This window comes from Purpureocillium lilacinum (genome assembly GCF_023168085.1).
Source record: "Purpureocillium lilacinum CBS 284.36 DNA, scaffold_5, whole genome shotgun sequence".
NCBI lineage: Eukaryota > Fungi > Ascomycota > Sordariomycetes > Hypocreales > Ophiocordycipitaceae > Purpureocillium > Purpureocillium lilacinum.
This window is the reverse complement of record NW_027072115.1, coordinates 4314247-4333136: the sequence shown is the minus strand read 5'-3', so window position 1 is coordinate 4333136 and position 18890 is coordinate 4314247. Positions and strand designations below refer to the sequence as shown.

At 52.4% G+C, this 18890-nt stretch overlaps 2 protein-coding genes across 2 annotated transcripts; one reads left to right on the top strand and one right to left on the bottom strand.

Annotated features, from left to right (window-relative positions):
* Window positions 1-3080: 3080 nt before the first annotated feature.
* Window positions 3081-3766, top strand: PLICBS_007908 (uncharacterized protein; the record flags this gene model as incomplete). The annotated part of the gene is made up of 4 exons (XM_018328145.2): window positions 3081-3154; window positions 3377-3454; window positions 3510-3595; window positions 3675-3766. Coding segments are annotated over 4 exons (330 nt in total), but the record flags the coding sequence as incomplete, so codon positions are not given.
* Window positions 3767-12764: 8998 nt separating this feature from the next.
* On the bottom strand, window positions 12765-13122 carry PLICBS_007907 (uncharacterized protein; the record flags this gene model as incomplete). Its single annotated transcript, XM_018328143.2, has 2 exons — window positions 12765-13010; window positions 13066-13122. 2 exons carry the CDS (start codon window positions 13120-13122, stop codon window positions 12765-12767), a joined length of 303 nt encoding a protein of 100 aa, XP_018173276.1.
* Window positions 13123-18890: the final 5768 nt, after the last annotated feature.

The following is an 18890-nucleotide window of genomic DNA, read 5'->3' as shown; positions in this document are numbered from 1 at the left end:
TAGCATCGGCTTCGCCGCTGTGGAATCATTTTTGAGGGAGGCATTGTCGCCTGTCGACGTTCTTAGTATAAGTCGGGTAGTATCGCGCCAGCTCGATATCACGCCGCCCGGTCCACGTTGCCGAGGCGAAGACGATTCGCGCGCGGACAGGCGGCTCGTCGCCAAGATGACCCGCTTGGTGCCGTCGCGTGGCAGGCGCTGCAAGCGGCGCGCCACAGCATCTGGCGGGCAGGCCCTGAGATGACAGGCCTTGATGGGTCTTACTTGTGGCGGGGTGAAGCCCGAAAAGCGTCGACGGCCCGCTGAAAAGCAACATCCCTCCCATTGATCACAGCGTCGCGGAGATGGCCAACACGATTTTCGAACCGGGCGCCGAATGCCAGACGCGCGGCGTCATGCTTACCTGGGCGACTCATACGATATTTGCCGCCCAGGCCCGCTACAGCAAATTCTCCGTTCTCGCCGGTAGGCGGCAGCTGCTCCCAAACCAAAAGGTCATAACGGCTGTTGCGTTACGGCCGCGCGCGATTGAAGACATTGCGGCCTGCTGAGCTGCTGTCGCAGGCCCGGACCACCCGGCGCCCAGGCGAGTCAGCGTGTGCTTCGTATGTGGAGACGGGGTTGGTGGTTGGGAACCAGGCGTCGGACGGGCGGCCTCAATGACAGGACGGAGAAACCCCAACGTGCGTAGTCAGTGTTAGTTATTGGACGGGCAAAACGTAACTGCGGGTAATCCTTGGACACATCGCCAGGCCCACGGCGGGTTAGCCTCCTGGTCTAATAAGTATGCACTGTGCCAAACCTCACGCAGCCGCCATGACGCGGGCGCTGCAACCCCAGCCCGAATCCCCAGGCCCAGACGACCACACAATGTATATGTCTTCTTCGTTCGAAGATGAGACGGGCCTTGAACCTGCGGACACATGTACACGGCAATGACCTCAGCTGCATCCGCTGGAACATCCCGTATAACAAGGCATTCGGATGCCTCACACCTCGACTACAGGCAACCCTCCGGCTACTATTCTGCATCTCCTTCAGCAGTCTCGCAAAAATCTACCTGCGTTTCATTCAGTCTTTAGGATCCCTTAAGAAGCGTGAGCTGTCGAGATCTCTAATGCAGTCTCAACAAATCTAATAGCTATGCAAACTCAACCTGAGCTCTACTCTGCTGGCATAACTCTGAGGCAACGACAATGCTAGGCCGGCTTTTTGTGTGCCACACGGTTTGCATTTGTTGCGTCGATGACCACAAGAGGGTCCTTGAAGTCCACCCAGCCCAACATGGGCTGTAAGGGATAAGTTAGCATGCTATCCGACGCAACCCGTGCCAGGGCATCGTGTGAGGGTCCAGAACGAACTTCGCTTATAGCATAACCCATTAGCCTCTGAATACGAAGTGGCAGGGTTTTGGCAACTTCCAAAGGGACGGCCAGATATTGGTTCTCTTCTTGCCGTAGCCAACCACGAGTCATGAAACAGCTAAAAATCAGCCGCTCCTCATCTTGTGTCGTGTTAGCACTGCCACCATGGTAGCAGCTTGACAGCATTATGAATCCGTCTCCAGGCGATAATTCGGCGTACTGCGCGAATGCCTCGTCTGGTGGCTGCAGCGTAGACTCAAGGTGGCTCCCGGGTATGAAGCGTGTGGCACCGTTGGCTTTGGTAGTCCTTGTACCCGCGACGAAAAAGCCAATGCCGTACTCCCGCACATTTGTCTGATCAGGATATCTGTCCACTCGAGGGCGGTCTGCGTAGTGTATGTCATCATCCCGATGCAGTGGCTGATTGAAGCTGTTTCCTGGCCGGACAGAGAATGCAATGGTGTTGTTCACCTGAGGAGGTGATACATTGAGGACGTCGCGGTTTCCGTAATAGGGATACGACTTCGTGGTCAGGAATTCCTCGCAGACCGCCTGGTATAGGTCGTTCCCAATGACTGACAATGCGAATGTCCGAGATTTGCCAATCAACCCGAATGCCCGGCGAGTGGTAGGTGGGAAAAATGTAGATGCATTCCAGGGTTCGTCTGCTTCGAGTGAGACGCGGATGTCTTTTTCCATTTGTGCAATGTCTTCCTGACAAACGATTCCGCGAACGATGCATCCTCCGACCCGCTTCAGGGCATCGACAATGTCATTGGGGTCAGCATCAGGGGAGAATTCGGGAACCTTAAGTTTCTGTCGGGGAGGCCACTCGGCTTTGTGAGCCTTGTGCAGCCGCTCATAAGAAATGAATGCATCTTCAAAGGCGGTAGTGGGTGGTAGGATACTAGCGTTAATGTCCAGGATATTCTTGCCATTAGCCTGGCCTTGGGCCTCTGTTTCGCTCGTCGTTGGCATTTTAATGAATCAACCAGCCATTTATCACGCCTGTTTGACAGAACAACCGTGCATGTTGGGACACACTGAGCATTAAATACCCCCCCGGTATAGTGTTATACATTCTACGTAATAGAGACATCGTCAGACAACTCCAGATTACAGCAAAGCTCCACTTTCTTAGCCGACCGGTCGAGTGGTTGACCGTAACCCGTGGTGGGAAACTGATTGCACGCCGACTTGGATGTGGTCCAGAAACAGGCACTCGTCGTAGTCGCTACAGACTGCCGCGCCGATGAAACGCCGACCAGCTCCCGAGTGTTTTTGGATCCAACAACACTTTGTTGATGCAGTACTGTATGGCTGGACCAGTGGTGCATCAGTTAGGCTCCCAGGGGTCATCTAACTAGTAAGGGTATGTCCCCGCCAACACCCGTTGACGGCGTTTGGTCGGCCATAAGCCAACTGGATCGGGGGCTGCGCGGAGTGCGCCTGTGCCCAGTGCTAATCTGGCCTGGTTTTCCTCATCAGTTGGTTGGAACGAGACCAACGAACCAACGGCCAGCACACAAGGAATACGGATCCCAGTGATACAGAATTAGATCGAATTGCTTCGTGGATACTTCCCCGTGGCAGCAAAGAAGCAGGTTCGAGGTTTATTTAAGGCATAGAATTTCCATGTCACAAACCATCTCCGTGGCGGGGCTTCATTTCAACTGCCACGAACGACTCTCTGTATAGTCAAGCAGCACAGCAAATATGGGTGGCCCAATCTTCAATCGGAATAAGCTGCGCCTGTCGCGGCCCTTCAATCAGAATGTCATCATGGGACTGTTAGTTACTCTCAGGAGCAACTACGTTAAGCCTGCTAATATATGCTAATCAGAATTCTCTTTTGCCTTCCTGGGATATATCTGGCATTAACAGGACTTGGAGCCGGTGGTGGCCGACCTTCGTCCCAGAGAGTCGCTTCTCTAACTAATGCGTCAGTAATTTGCCACTATTGCCGCTCTGTAGCGAGACCATTCGTTGAAATCATCTGACTGTTATCGAAGAATCCTCTACGGCGTATACACCGTAGTTGGGTGGTGCAGCGGCTCCATTCTGAACTTTCTCGGCCCAAAGTACACCGCGTGAGTGTATATGCTGGTAGCTATCTGAGACCTGATGCATCTAATTGACTCATAGAGCTCTTGGGGGTATAACTTATCCGTTTTATGTTGGATCTCTGTGGTATTATGATCGGGTCGGTCACGACGCCTTTCCACTCTTTGGTACGTTGTCGATCTGAGAAAAGACTTCCAACAGCACAGTCGCAACAGAATCAGAGGAGATGCTAATAGTGAATTGTAGCCGGTGGCCTACTTGGGGTTGGCGCGGCTTTCTTTTGGACCACATCAGGATTCATTCAGTTTGCCTATGCAGAGGAGAAGGACAAAGCCAAGGTACGTGCTCGTTACCCCGACTTGAGATCTTGGACTGACGATGTCCAAAAAGTACATCACTATTCAGTGGGTACTCTCTGCAACCGGTAGTACAGTGGGGGCCATCATCGCGTTCTCTGCGAATTATCAGAGCACAGAAGCGATCGGCGTCTCGTCAGGAGTTTACATTGCTTTCATTGCCATCATGTGCTTGTATGTCTCCGTTGTCCTTGTCAGGCTAGTGGTTAACAATATGTACAGCGCCATAGGCATAGTTCTGGTCTTTATCATTAAGCCAGAGAATGTCGTCCGAGATGATGGGCGACACATCGCCATATTCAAGGAGCCGACCGTTATTGAAGAAGTCAAAGGCGTGTTCTCGGTGATGACAGACCCCAAGATCTTATTTCTTCTGCCGGCCATGTTTGTGGGTGAAATGTGCCTGGCCCTTGTCAGCAGTATCAATGGTCAGTTCATTTTGGGGAGCCTCGTTTCGCATACCGGTCTGGAGTTAACTTGCGGCAGCTCGGTACTTCAATCTTCGCACAAGATCTCTAAGCAACCTGCTCTTTCAAGTTGTCATGATCCCTACACCATTAGCTTTAGCATGGGTCATGGACAACCAACGAATCAGTTCCCGCCGCACACGGGGCTTCATCGGCGTCGCCATTGTAGGGACGGTTACGCTAGCAGCTACTGCTGGCTTGCTAGGTTGGATCCTCAAGAACGACATAGATAATAGGGACAATTCAGTCGCTGTTGACTGGACTGATTCCGCATTTGCTGCGGCCTTTGTGCTGTATCTCTTGTTCGGGATTGTTTACGCATGCTTTCAGATCACGGTACAGTGGACATTGGCCTGTTTGTCTAACGACCCGAGGCTATGCGCACGCTATGCTGGAGCATTCAAAGGAACAGTCAGTCTTGGCATGTGCGTCTCGTTCGTCGTTGACTCCCAGGGCATGAGCCATCGCGACCAGGCCATCATGCAACTGGTGTTGTATGCCTGTGGCATTTTTTGCTTGGCCTATGTCATCGCGGTTTACATGAAAGAAACAAATTACTTACTTGAGAGCATGGTTGTGGTTCCTGAAGCTGTGGAGAAGGCGCTGATGGCGAGGCAGGCTGCTGACCCAGAAGCCGAATTGAAGGAGGAGAAGCATATGACATCTGGACACAAGACGTCTTAGATGAGCTTTCTATCAAAGTTTCGACATCCTCACGGGTAGCAGTGTCAGGAAGGAGTGGACACATAAGGTTGCAGAGTAGCATTGAAAGTACATGTATTCAAGGCTCTTCATGCATTGCCTTTAGCAACGGAAATAAACGCCCGGTTGCAGCAGCTGCAAACAGACTAGGTGTAGAAACACATGTGCGTCTCGAAAGGTCTCAAGAAGACTAATGTAGCAAAAGAAAGGAATTGCCTCGTATGGCCCCTAGATATGCTATGAGAGTCGCTATAGGTGCAGATAATGTGTATACTTGATGTATCCTCATTCAACAATGTCCCAACCCCAGGGATGATTAGTCTGCGGTACCCAATCCGAAAACGCAAAATCGGGTAGGTCGAGGTCGTATATCCAGTCAGGTACCAGCGGTGTTACTTGAGATTGTACGGGCTGCTCTCGACCCGGCTCGTCCGACGATTCATGTGGACACTGATCGCCGCCACGTTGACCGTCACTTTCGGCCAACAGCCAGCCTACAGCGCGTCCCACGAGCTTTTCGTAGAAGGCAGAACCTTGGGCAGCCACAGAACTTCGTTCCGATAGCAAGTTCATTAGTGGCAGTCCCCTCTGGAGCTTCGTAAGGGCCAAAGTCGCTGTGTCGTTGTTCTTGCTATTGACCTGGCGGGCGTGTTGGCCCATGGCGAGATCAAGCTCGTGGATTCCGAAATTCCAAAGTGAGTAGAGCAGTCCATGAGAATTGAGATCTTCGCATGTCTCTGTAATTTGGCTGGCCATGACATGCACCGTCTCCATCCCATCGGATAATAAGGCTGCGAAACGGAGCATTGTCGCGCAATAGGCGATGTGAAGCGTTGCAGCCCAGAGACTGAAGTTTCTGAGTGCAGGTGGAGGTTGGAGGCTTGCTGGTATGCCTTGATGCCACGTTGTAAGCCTATCGACGAATTTGCGTGTTCCAGACTCTCGCTCCCGTTGAGCTTCGTCTCTGGCTCGGGACTTGTTCCACGGGCTTCCAGGTCGGAGCAGATTCAGCCAATCTCCAATAATAAAGCAGAGATCGCAAACTGATCTGAGGAACTGAGTTGCCTCTGAATTGGGAAGCGCGCCCGTATCCTCAAGGTCAAAGTCACTGTCCTCCAGTAGTTCCACGTCACAGTCATCCAAGTGTCTTCACTCGGGCCGTTAGCGCTGGTTGCGATAGTATATTCAGAACAAACTCACATTGCTCGTGGTCGACCCCATCTGTCGTGGGCATTGTTTAGTATGCTTTGGCTCACTGGGGGGCCCTTGGCACTTACTCGAAGGAGCACAAAGTCTATTCGCGTAGCTAGAGTCTCGTGTTCGGATAAGATGATGGGCTCCTTTAACTTACGTCGTGTATGAACAGTGTCCACCAGATACGCTTCCAGGCCCGCCGCATTGGCGGCCCGGCATTGGCATTCCCCAGCGATCGATGCATCCCCAGGCCCTATCGACACGGTGATGAGTCATATTCCTCATCACAGGACCTATCTTCGGGTAGTGTTACCTGTGCAATTCGCGCGGCGGCGCCTATAGACAACCACATGTTCTGCACAGTATCGTCGCAGCTATCCGACGCGAAGGTACTAAAGAGCAGGTGAGTCTGGACAAGGATAAGGCGGTCTTGCTCAAAGCGATTCTCCACTAGGGCTTTTGCTCTAACGTATAGCCTCCTGGAAATCTCCGAAGCTGGAAGCTCAAGATCAGGGTGCTGGTAGGTAGTCGAACCCGCAAGCAGGATGCTGTGCAGTAACAGCAGGGATACGCTCGTGTTTTTGGATCCCATGGTATAATAGCGCCTCATGAACTCCGAGCGGTTGACAATTGGAAGCGCGGGATAGACACGATCAAAGAACGCGGTCACAAAACTGTCAGAAATCGTCTGGCTCGGGAGAACGAAGGCACCCTGAAGCTCGAGCACACCTCTCTCTGCAGCTGTCAAAGTCCTTGGTAAGCCTCCTTGAGATGTCTCGACGAAGGGTGCATCACGATGATGGTAAATTCCTGCTTCAAAACCCCGACCAAATTCGTCGCCAAGTATACGAGCGATGCTGCTGTAGTTGTCATTGAAGGTCACCTGATAGCCGTTGATGCTTTGACGGGAGAAGTCCTGGGATAGAAAGTCGACGAGAATTGAACTTTGTTTCATGAAGTCCCCCAAGCCAGTCACGACGAGATGTCTGGGATCGTCTCCCTCTCCGAGGGAGTCGAAAGCCTTTGGATAGGCGCCTACTGCATTGTCCTGGGCTTGGTCAGACCCCGACCCTTCCGATTCGCTAAGACGGGTCGTCATGTCAGCTTCCTTGGTTCGAGGCATGACCTTGCCTGCGCTTCTCACATGGATGTGGACTCAATGACAGCTCTTAGGAGGCGTCCCTTTCGCTGCTTCCTCGCGAATCGACGACATAGCACGTTCAGCTCTGAGCATCTCGTGCAAGGGGGTTGGCCGCAAACTACCAGATCGCACTTGACTTTGCGCAAGTGGCAGTTGTGGCAAGCTTGCCCCGTCTTCTGCTGCCCCCGTCGAAATGGAGCCTTATCCTCACCACTAGTATTCACCATGTCAACGCAGTATGATTCACGAGGGTAGTTGTCCAGGGTCAACCGATGATAAGAGATATCAAGAGCGCTTCGCCAGAAGTTTACTCTTCATACCTCACTTTCGCACGGTGGAAAGTCGATGCGGATAGTTGACGTATCGAGATTGATATGGGAAGCCATCGCAAGACGGCTCGAGGTTGAGAGTGGAGATAACGTCAGGTGACCAAAATCACGTGCACCGGTCCAACGGCGGAGGAAGCGGGTCCTTGTCAGGGCCGGGCAAGCTGGGACTCCGCACGGAGGGGAAGCTTGGCTTGCTGGGCAACGGGGAAGCGGTGAGCGAGTACGTGACAACAATTTCTGGCCCACTCGCACCGGTCGCCCCGCGCGCCTGACAATGCGCCTCATTATCCCCTCAAGCCCCATCGTGATCGACCGGGGCAAACGAGTTGGAGCACAGTACAATATTTCACCGTAAACAAACTGACAAGCCATTGCCGATTTGGCGGATGAGGATTAGTGCGTTTTCGACACAGACAATGTGTGCGGCCATGTGCTACGGCAGATCTCGCCGTCAGTCAAACATCCATCATGTTCATTGAGTGGAGTGCTTTGCCGTGCGAGTCGGTCTGCGCCTGCTGTTGGTCAACACGCAAGGAACGCGCCAACGGGTACGCTGCTCGGTGTTTGATCGGCGTGTCGCCGGGTTAAAGGGAAATCGCCGTGGCGTTGGAACAGACTTACTGTACTTGCCGTTGGACCGTGCGGGGGCTCTTAACATTGAACTCATGGGCCCTAGTGCAAGATGTCCTCTACCGCATGCTTTGGCCTATAAAGGGATACTGATTGAAAATACTGTCCGTGCTATGGTAATTGTGCGTTGCCTGGCCAAAGAACCATTTCATCATGGGGTCAATATGTCCCACTCCTTCTGGGTATCCCGCGGAAATTATTGGATACGCCCAACCGTGGATCGTGGATCCAGGGGACCAAGTTGAAATCAAGGTGAACTATGCCCGAAAGCCGTGTCCGCCACTGCTGCTTAGGGTCCCTAAGTCCGCAGAGACTCCTACGTGATACTTACGAACTGTGGTAGGTTTCCTGCACGGAACCTGAGTTCAAGTACCGAATCGTCCGCGTGCTTCAAGGAACCCAATGCTTGAATGGACCCCAACAGCGTTCGGAAGAGATTCATGGCATTCCAGCGGGGGTATGTCCTGGTCGTTTTCAGTTAGCACATCCAGGATCACATGCCGTGATCTCCGATATTGGCCTGGACGAGTTAATCGACGATGGGGTGAGGCTCATATTCTATGTGCAGCCTTGGCTCACCAAATGTGACCACATGCAAGCCTTGGTATCTACCTTGAATCCCTCTACACGGTCCGGTGTCGCGGTTGTTCTTAACACGCGAGGAACCCTCGACATCTTGGTTGGGCAAGCCGACAAAGTCCAGAGGATCATGTCAGGGTTCTCTCCGGCGCATCGAAGGTGGACGAAGATTGACCTGACAGTCTGCCGAGAACTGCTAAACCTGCACATTACACCCTTGGTCCATACTCTTGAGCCTGCAGGGAAGCCAATCTCACTCCAGGTGAGCCTGGACAGGCCTCTTAGCGTATCGTCCTCCACCCAGCTCCACCTGGCGGCTTCCCAGTCCGAGGAACAACTAGATGGGATCCCGCGTGTTAGGCCTTCCAACTACTTCAATGGACGTCTGGACACAGTGACTGTCGAAGCGGTTGGCGAAAGACCGCGAAGGCTTGCCTGCTACGATTTCTCAGTGGACATTCCAAGTGACCAGATCATCGATACCACTGGGAACAACCGGACAGGGATCCTTGTCAATGCTCCAAGTCGAGCTGTGAAGGGATTTCGCTGGGATGGGGCAGAAACAGACTGGACCAAAAGCCCACGCGGATATGGTGCCATTCATTTCCACGAGGATGACCTGGATGATGCCGATTGGGATACGGACTTCTCCATCAAGGTACCCGCGGATGCAAGATCCGGCGTCTATGCTGTAGAAATCGAGATCACAGCCTCTACCGTCAGCGATCAAGTTGTCTTCTTTGTTAGACCTTCCGAGAAAGCCAACTCCCAGGTAATTCGAACATTCTACATGCCCACTCCGTAGCTAATTTATATACAGAAAGAACCTAAAGTCGCACTGGTGATGTCAACTTTCACTTATCTCGCCTATGCCAATGAGCACCAGTTTGACATTGACAGCCCCGCTCGTGCCGAGATACCAGGTGGCTTAGAGTCTTTGGAGTTTTACAAGGACGAGACGTTCGGGAAACAAGACCGCAGACGAGATCTAGGCTTATCCTGCTATGACGTCCATAAGGACAGAAGCGCTGTCATGTACTCCTCTGCCAAGCGGCCTTTACTAAATTGTCGGCCCAATTATATCAATTGGACAGGCCATCGGCCGCGAGAGCTCAGCGCAGAACTCATCATGCAAGGTTTCCTAGAACGACTCGAAGTCCCATACGACGTGGTGACAGATCATGACCTGCATATGAACGGTGTCCAGGCACTTCATTGTTATAGCGCCGTCATTACAGGATGTCATCCGGAGTATCACACTCTGGAATCGTACAGAGCGTATGAGGAATATCTGAGAGGTGGTGGCAACTTAATGTACATGGGAGGGAACGGCTTTTATTGGTCATCTGCATTAGATCGACTTCGCCCGCATCGCCTCGAGGTCAGGCGCGGCGGTCAGGGTGTTCGAACATCCTACCAGGAGCCAGGCGAGAGACACCACGCCATAGATGGCCATGTCGGTGGTCTCTGGCGGGATCGTGGAAGAGCTGCTAATTATCTTGTTGGCATTGGATGTTGTGGAGAAGGAGCAGGCCCAGGTAAGTTCCCCAAGTTCTCCATCAACTCGCTATTATACCGCCAGGCTTACCACAGTCGCCTCTACTGTCTAGGCGTGCCATACCGTATGAAGTCAGGCGTCAGAGCTGCGTATCCCAACATAACGTCCTGGATATTTGAACAGCTCCCCACACATGACGAGCTTGTTTTTGGGGAGAATGCCCTCGGAGGTTTCGGTGGTGGTGCTTCCGCGGACGAAATCGACCGTATGGACATCGGTTATGGCTCTCCTGCTAATGCCATCATTCTTGCCTCGTCTACAGGTCATCCGGACACATTTGGTCTATTCCCCGAGGACAGTGGATTCCCAATGACTAAGACTCTTGGAACCCAAACAGACTCGATCCGGTCGGACATGGTGTATTGGGAAACTTGTGGCGGCGGCTCTGTCTTCTCTGTTGGGAGCATTAGTTGGTACTGTGCCTTGGGCTGGAACGATTTCAGAAATGATATTGCGGTTATAACAGAGAATGTCCTCAGGAAACTCGGCAAGATCCAAGGCACGAATGGAGGTGCATAGTCTATTGAAGAAACTATGCGGCAACTAGTGCTGTTTAATGTTGGAGACTCGCGTACAAGGGGTTCTGTACAGGTAGCTACCCTGTGCGTGCCGACTAGCTCCCGGGCTGCCCGAGTGATCCATCGAATACAAAGTCAGACTACTATGCTGCACAAAGGAATTGACACACACACACACACACAAACACATCTTTTCCAGGCGCGCTATCTCACTTTTTGCGCGCCTCGCGTGGCGCCACTCCATGAGGCGCGCGCCATCGCCTGTGCTGGCGCCAGTTGGACGCCGCGCCTCGGGACGCGCCTCCCTTGCGGGCCACGTCGAGACCAGTGGTTCTTTCTTTCCGAGAGCAACTAAGCACTGGAGCTACTCTGTAGACCAGACGTATGGCCGTAATCTGACATTGATTGAGTCCTCCACAGTATGTACTGTACCTTTGGTTGGTAACGACTGATCTGTCTGGGTGAGCAGCCGACGGGCTTACTTGCGTGGTGGCCAGTGGACACTCTCGATAACTGGTATCACCATGGAAGAAGCCGAAGCATCAGCGCCTCACTCGCCTGGGCGTACATCATCGACCGTTACCTATGAGGGCCGCCTAGACGAAGGCCAAGCCCTTCTGGATTCGGGTTCTCCCACTTGGTCTCCAAAAATACCCGACAAAGTTACACAGAGGTCTTTTGAAAGGACCACGAGACAGATTCGGTGTCTGTATTGGGCCATTGCCATTCTAGCTTTGCTTAATGCGGGCCTCCTGGGTGTACTGGTGGTTTTGCTTCAAACGGGGCCAGCATTGGAATCGAAAAAGCTCCCGCCTTGGTTTCCCCCAGAGACGCCCATCAAAAAAATCTTCACGTACCAGAGTATATATGGCTCAGGGCTCAGTGACGACGCGGAAGCGGCGTGGACTGACTTGATACCGAGTATGTATTCTTTCCTTTCCTGGTCGGCATTGCGCCTCAAGTGGTTTATAGGCTCACGCAGATGTATAGGAGGAAAAGGGTTCGTCAACGTCGGAAACACTTCAGCCATTGACCCCATGCCAGGCCTGGACGACTATTATCACGAACCCAAGGCTATGGTATCCGTTTTCCACCAGCTTCACTGCCTTGTGAGTAACACTCACCTCAGACGCTCGCGTTTTGATTCATGTAGGCGTCACGGCCTCCGCGTGTACTTAACTAACTTGTCTGGTTTTCAGTATATGATGCGTGTTGGATATTACGCGGCGTTGGACAACTCAACTGACAACGTATATGCTCGTCATCTCGGTCACTGTTTTGATTACTTGCGTCAAAACATTATGTGCACTGCGGATACGACGCTAGAGTGGCTTGGCAAGCCACCTCTTGATCATGGGAGCTCAGGGTATGGTTTCCAACACCACTGCAGGGATTACTCGGCTGTTTTTGCCTGGACCGAAGAGCATAGAATGAATGATACCAAGAGAATCAATTAAGCTACTGCTTTAGCGAACCATGTTTGTGCACTGTGTAGTATCATCTTCTCGCGATCCGTTGGTGTGGGGAACTGGTTCGAAACGGTACGGACCGTTATGGATGCATGCTGGCATGATGATATATAGTTTATGCTACGGCTTCACTGACCTTGAGCGGCTTGATGATGAAGTTTACTATTATCTTGATCAGATGGCAGTAACTTATTCTACTGTGGTTGTATTGTATATATAGATGCCCGTCGCTCAACCAAAATTTAGCAAGTATATGGAGCCGTAAGGCCTTCAAGTCACTATAGTCTGTCCTTTGCTTCCTATTTCCCACTGGCAACTCGAGGGCTTGGTAGTCTTGTTTATCTCATATATTTATCTGCGATACTGCTCTGAGATATACAATCCTGCTTGCCCCTAGTTATAATCGACGACAATGACATATGGCCCATCAATGTGCTGCTTATCATCGCGCTTCTGGTGCTTGTTGTTGCCTCCAAGGTTCTCCGCGGGCACGCGTTTAACAGAACGCTTATTGTAGTCCACAACGATCACATATGGTCCATCAATATGGGACATTCCACTGCCCGTGTCACGCCCACTAAGCTCATTGCGGGGCTCATTGACGGAATCGCCTCGTGTGTCCAGGTTTGCAGGCGTAGGCTTTGGAACTATGAGTTAGAATTCCAGAAGGCTATAGGGATGTAATGAGTCTCACCGCACTCAGAGCTCTGGCCGCGAATGCGGCAACAAGAACGGAGATATTGAACTTCATGGCGACGACGCGAGTTATATAGGTGCAGAATGTGTTATGCGGGAGTGGAGAGCCGAGAGAAGCAAGGCACAACGTCGCGTGAGCTGATGTCGTCCCTTCTATCAGAAAGAGATCAAGCGGCCATCTTATATACCGGGGGAAGGGACGCTGCTACCTTTTTCCAAACGAGAAGATCTCATAGTCTTCTCTTCTCCGCCCCGGGCGGCCTCGTAGGTGTCGGCGCCAACTGGCGCCAGGCTCCACGCCCAGAATCCACGCCGCGATACGCCAAGGACACTGACCGCGCGGCTTCCCCGGGTCCATAGACCTACGTACAAGTAGACCACAAGAGGCTGCGCCAACAGATGTGCACAGACGAACTACAAACTCTAGTCGACTTGATGCAGTAGAACGGTGACCCGGCGCCTAACCCGTTGTCAATCGATTCTGCTCTATAGTATAACCATATTCAAGGAGCTAGAGGATTGGAACAAATCCTTCCAGTCACGGTTGGTAGCAACTGTACGGTCAGAATCTGACGCTAATTTATCCTGCTGCGCCCAGTATTCCTCCACCTCGCAGGACAGCTCATGCATTGGGGCGGTCATGATGTTCTCTCTGGCCGCCGACGCCCTAGCTAATATTGCACGAAAAGCATCTCTATGCGAGCCCTGCGCAAGAGTGGCACTTGCGAAAAACGGCCAAATCAGCGGTTTGAGGGGCATAGTGTCTGGGTTTCGGAGCACCCATGCAGAGTTAATAGCCCGTTCAATGCCCTGACTTATCTCGGCGACCGCAGCTTGAGGACCAGAAACTATTTTATGTAACTCAATCAAGGCGGCGTGTGAGAAGATGTACTCTTGAACATGTTGCGCGTGATTGCTGTGTTGCAAGACCATGTCTGTCCGCGACCATGCTGAGGACAAGGGCGACAGAGTGGCGGATTCATCCGTTTCTTTCGTGCGAGGCAATTGGGCATTCGAGGCAGGGCACGATCCAGTCCTGGCAGGTGGGCATGTTGTGACACCATGGAGGAGCCTTGAGAGGCGCCGGATCCTTTGATGCAAGCCGGACTCGATCTCGTCTGCGCGACCGACCAAGGAGCGCATGCTAAGCGTGCCACTAGTCTCCTGCTGGCGGCGCCAGATTTCGAGGCCCGTGACATCCATTACGGCCAGTAAGACCCAGCATCCGCAGCCAGCTGTTTCACGGAACACTAGGTCAAAGTCGCTTCTGGCCATCAGACGTCTATATGAGTCGGCAGCGATAGGTAGCTTCTTGTGTACCGAGCACAGAAGTATATCGTTCCAAACAAGACGGGCCAGGGACGAGTTCACCGAAGTGGCCTCCATGGGAGACACAGATATTGTAGACGAACGTGTTGCAATTTTGAGGAACAAGTTTTCGTGATTGGCGAAATGCTTTGCGGTCTCTTCCAGGTGTGCTTGACATTCCTTCATGTCGCCGCTGGCGGCCTAATGAATACCTGATGTTAAAGCTTGAACATTAAAACCTTTATTGATTAGGGGTGGACGCATGACTAGATCAGCGTTTATATCCAAGGGTCAATTGTACCTCTAGTATGGCGAGTTGTAGGCCACAGATAAGACGCTCCCCAGGAAAAGCCATTTTATGGTGATCTGCTGAGATTGGGAGTTCTGGAAGATCATGGAATAGATCAATGGCCCATTTTTTATGCTTTCTGTAGTCGCTAAAAGATTCAGAGCTTGCCGCGTCGTCACTCCATGGATCTAAGTATGAGTTATAGGCGCTCATGCTTAGAGAGGCATGGCGAACGGCACTGGATCGTTGGAGAAGCAGTAGCATCGAGCTCATTCGCATCATCTCTGACGCCGCACGTTGCCCGTGAACATGGTTTATGAGCGGCTCGGCGATGGATCGCATGAGGAGATGGATTTCTCTTTCCGTTTCGAGCCCATCCTGTTCAAAGGCGCCTTCAACAACCCGGGGAGATAGCAGATCTTGTCCAGCAGGCGGAATGGTGAAAGACATCATCATATCTGAGTCGCAACTCGGGGACGTAGTAGTATTTGTGTCAGCCATCCACGTCGAGAGACTCGTCGACAGGCAGCTTTCACGCGCAGTGAGTGCCGTGGGACCTGCTTCTGTCATGTCTTCTGGTATTGTGCCCGTATCGTACGACAGCAGTCGATCTGGATCTAGAGAGAGGCAGAAATCGAAGTCATTGAGGCGGCTCTGCTCATCGGGCAGGGCGGCGCTGACCGGATGCGGCGACGCATCGTCCAGGGAGGATGACGGAGTGACAATGGTGGAAAGACTCTGAGCGCGGCGATGAGTAGTCCGAGCCGCTGCTCTAAGGCCGTTGAGCGAACCTTGGTGTTGACTCATCTGGGCAAGCAATTTGCGAGCCTCTTCTTGCTCCATGGCACCACGGTCTTTCCACGCCGGCTTGGGCCCATATCCGTGACAGAAAACACCCCGAGCTGCGCAGTTGCTGCATGGCGGCCCGCCTTCAGAGCATTTCTTCCGTCGCAAACGGCACGTCCAGCAGCCGGTTTTACTGCGCTGACGAGCTGACATGGCGCTGGACCTGCAAAGCTTGTGTTGGCGATAGAGAATGTGTCCAGTGGCTATTTAATCTCAACATTGCTCTCTGGATTGTGCGTGTAGCAAAGTGATCCATTTATACCATCAATGTCAAACCCAACGATACTGCCACTCGGGCGTAGACCGACAATTGATTGTAGCCAACAGGATAGACCGACCGGGACGAGCCGCAAAGATGACTGCGCGATATGGAAGGGCCGGCTACGAGACACTACTACGCTGCGAGGTCATCTATGAGCGGTCACCTGTCAGGGGCACGGTTGAGCGTGGTAGTCCACCTGTGCCTGACCTTGACCAAGTTGCATTTCCATAGCCTGGAATAAGGACACGGTAGGATCGTTCCGGTGATTGCCCGATGAGGTGAAATGCCGACCAACATGCAGGCGCAAATAACAGCGGGATGCGGGGCCGGAGTAGGGGCGGGCGCGGTAACACCCGGCAATGTAATTAACGATTGGGCTGATTCCGACTCACTACTGGCCAGTGCCTCTCAGCAAACAACCCGAGCCAACGTATCGACAGTACGGCGACGTTGCCTCTCTTACTCTTCGTTCCTGTAACAGGAATCAGCACAAGGTAGCAGCATCACGAAAGTATGTCTTTTCTATTATGTATTTCACCACCAAGGTGCTTGATGTTGATGTGGACATGGTCACCCGACTTATTGTCGGCACCGATACTACGACACGCCGAGATATGAGATTCTGAGCTGGCCTCGGCTAGAGCTTTGACCTCACGGCGGCATAAGAAGGTAAGTTGCCGCCGGTTCAACTGCATTGAACGGGCTCGACCTTGTCCACATCACTCGTGATATCGGTCCTCCGCGCCTCTTTTCTCTGCCGCAAGAAGCTTCCGTCGTAATCGGTAGTACTTACAGGGCGTCAAAGTCCTGCGACTTGATGCAGATGAGCCATTTGTTGGTGCTCTAATAAGATGCATTGGGCTCTGGAGCGGCCGGCTCCTCAACTGCGAGGCAGCAGGTAATGCTAACGTCACACCATCATCGCTACCCCAGTGGCCAACAACACCTGCTGGCGCTGGAGGTGGCCTTCTCAAACTGAAGCCGGCTCATAATGTTCTGCTTTAAACTCTTGAGCGAATCGACCGGTAGTGTTGACAAGGAAACGGACACCCTGAGGTAGAGGGTTATACATGAGAACTGTTCCGAATGTCACAATCTGCTACGGCAAGGACAAAACCCTGGCTTCTAACGACGTGAAGTAAAGACTTTATCTCTATCCCTGGCCCAGTCTTAGTACCGATAACATAAGAGCTCTCCCTCCGTGTCCATGACCTGGGACACCCGTATATCGTCGACAAACCCACCATAGGGCAATATGCCACTGAGAGTGGCGTCTTCTGCCGTTGAATTCACCATGTGCTTTCCCTCATACTCGTGTAGACGCACTGCCCTGTGCTCCTGTTGCCACTGCCACCACAAACGGTCAAGCTGCGCATGATGCAGGAAGAAGACTGGGTCTGCGCCCTCGCAGACAACGAGGTGAGTATTGTCAGCAAGCTATCACAACAGAACCAAGATAAAAATCATGAGCTCGACAATATATGCTTCAAAGAAAAACTCCCTCAGCCGTCGAGGTGTACTGAGATAATTCAGGGCTTAACACCGACATGACTTATCAGCAACTCACCATTTGGTGCCGTCAGAACTTCAAAGTCTCCGGATATGGACTTGTGTATAGTATTGTGCAAATGCAGCTCCACGTGCCTGATGAACTTGACGTAGGTTGGGCTGCGCTTGACTCGGCCCATCCACTCAGGACTAAAGTCGGCGCTGCGAAGGTGTCCAACGGTCTGGTTGTTCCGAAATCCACGCGAGATGCAGTGCGGGACATAGCTCTGATTGTACCAGATGGGTCGAAGCTGTGAAAAAGGTCCGTTTGTCACGCAGCTACCATTACCTACGGCTATGGAGTTGTCGGTTCCTGGTCCGATGATACCGTCGCCGCCGAATCCAGTGTCTTCATCCCAAATGGACGACTGCGTGAGATCCGTCCAGTCTAGAGACCAGTCCCAATACCTGCATTAGTTGGGATCTAAGTCAGCGCTTCCTGTCTGAGGAAAATGAACCATGTAGCGCGAGTCACACTGGAGTTCTTCATCAGGAAACGAACGGGATTTGGCCTTTAAAATTACAGTGCTCTCGAAGTGATGCTTCCCAAACGGAGAGAGTGTACCGATGCCAGGGCAGGAATGACGCCGATCGATGGCCTGGACAGGGAAAGGTATTAGCGAAGTGCCTGAAACGTCCGAAGCCATCTGCAGGATAGGGGAGAGCATGTCACCCAACTTAATTGGCCGATTCTGGCGTGCAAGGCGGTGAAGTCATCGTATAGACTGCCGTTATACATCCACCGGGAGGGTACGGTAGCAAGACACTTGACCGCCTCTGTGAACTCAGTCTTCTCATCGTCTGTGAGAGAACGCCATTCTCGTCGTATGGGGGCAACGGGGCATAGGCCACCGTGTTGTGGCGGGGTGAGTCGGTATCCCAGCATCCCCAAGGTGGACAGCGTTATAACCACCATAACGAGAAGACCCGTCACCAAGCCAAGAGTGATGGTGCTTGGGATATTGCCTTGGGGTCTAATGGAATATTTGTGACTTTCAGCCGGAGTTTTGTCAGCCAATGTTTGATGCATTGCCCGATACGCAAGAATCAGGACATGTTCTCCTCTCCGCTTAAATCTTACCGACCACAGCCCTCGCAGTCCGCATTTTCAATGGGCGTATAATTTGGCGATTGGTCTTTCTGAAATGGAATCCTGATATTTTTGAACGGCATCGATACAAAGAGTACAAACGACCTAAGCACGAATTACATCAAAGTACCCCGTGACTAGGAATATAAACTGTCGGCGGCGACGGCTTAACAACTGGACGACTGGAGACAGTGACGAAGAGGTTGCTCCAAGGACTCTGGCTGGAGGGATAGTTCCTCCCCGAATTGTTTGTTCGACAGACAGAAAAGGTCACGTCATTTCCAGAACGCGATGCAAACCCTGCAAGAGAAGCACGGTGAGACACGGCGCCAGCGCCAGCGCCAGCGCCTAAACTCCCCACCACAGCTGCCCTCCAACCTGACAAGTCGCGCCAAAGTGTAGGCGCATGGTACAGGCTCACGACCGACACGTGATATGCCACGGTGAATTCTATCTCACAAATACGACGCGCAATGCACC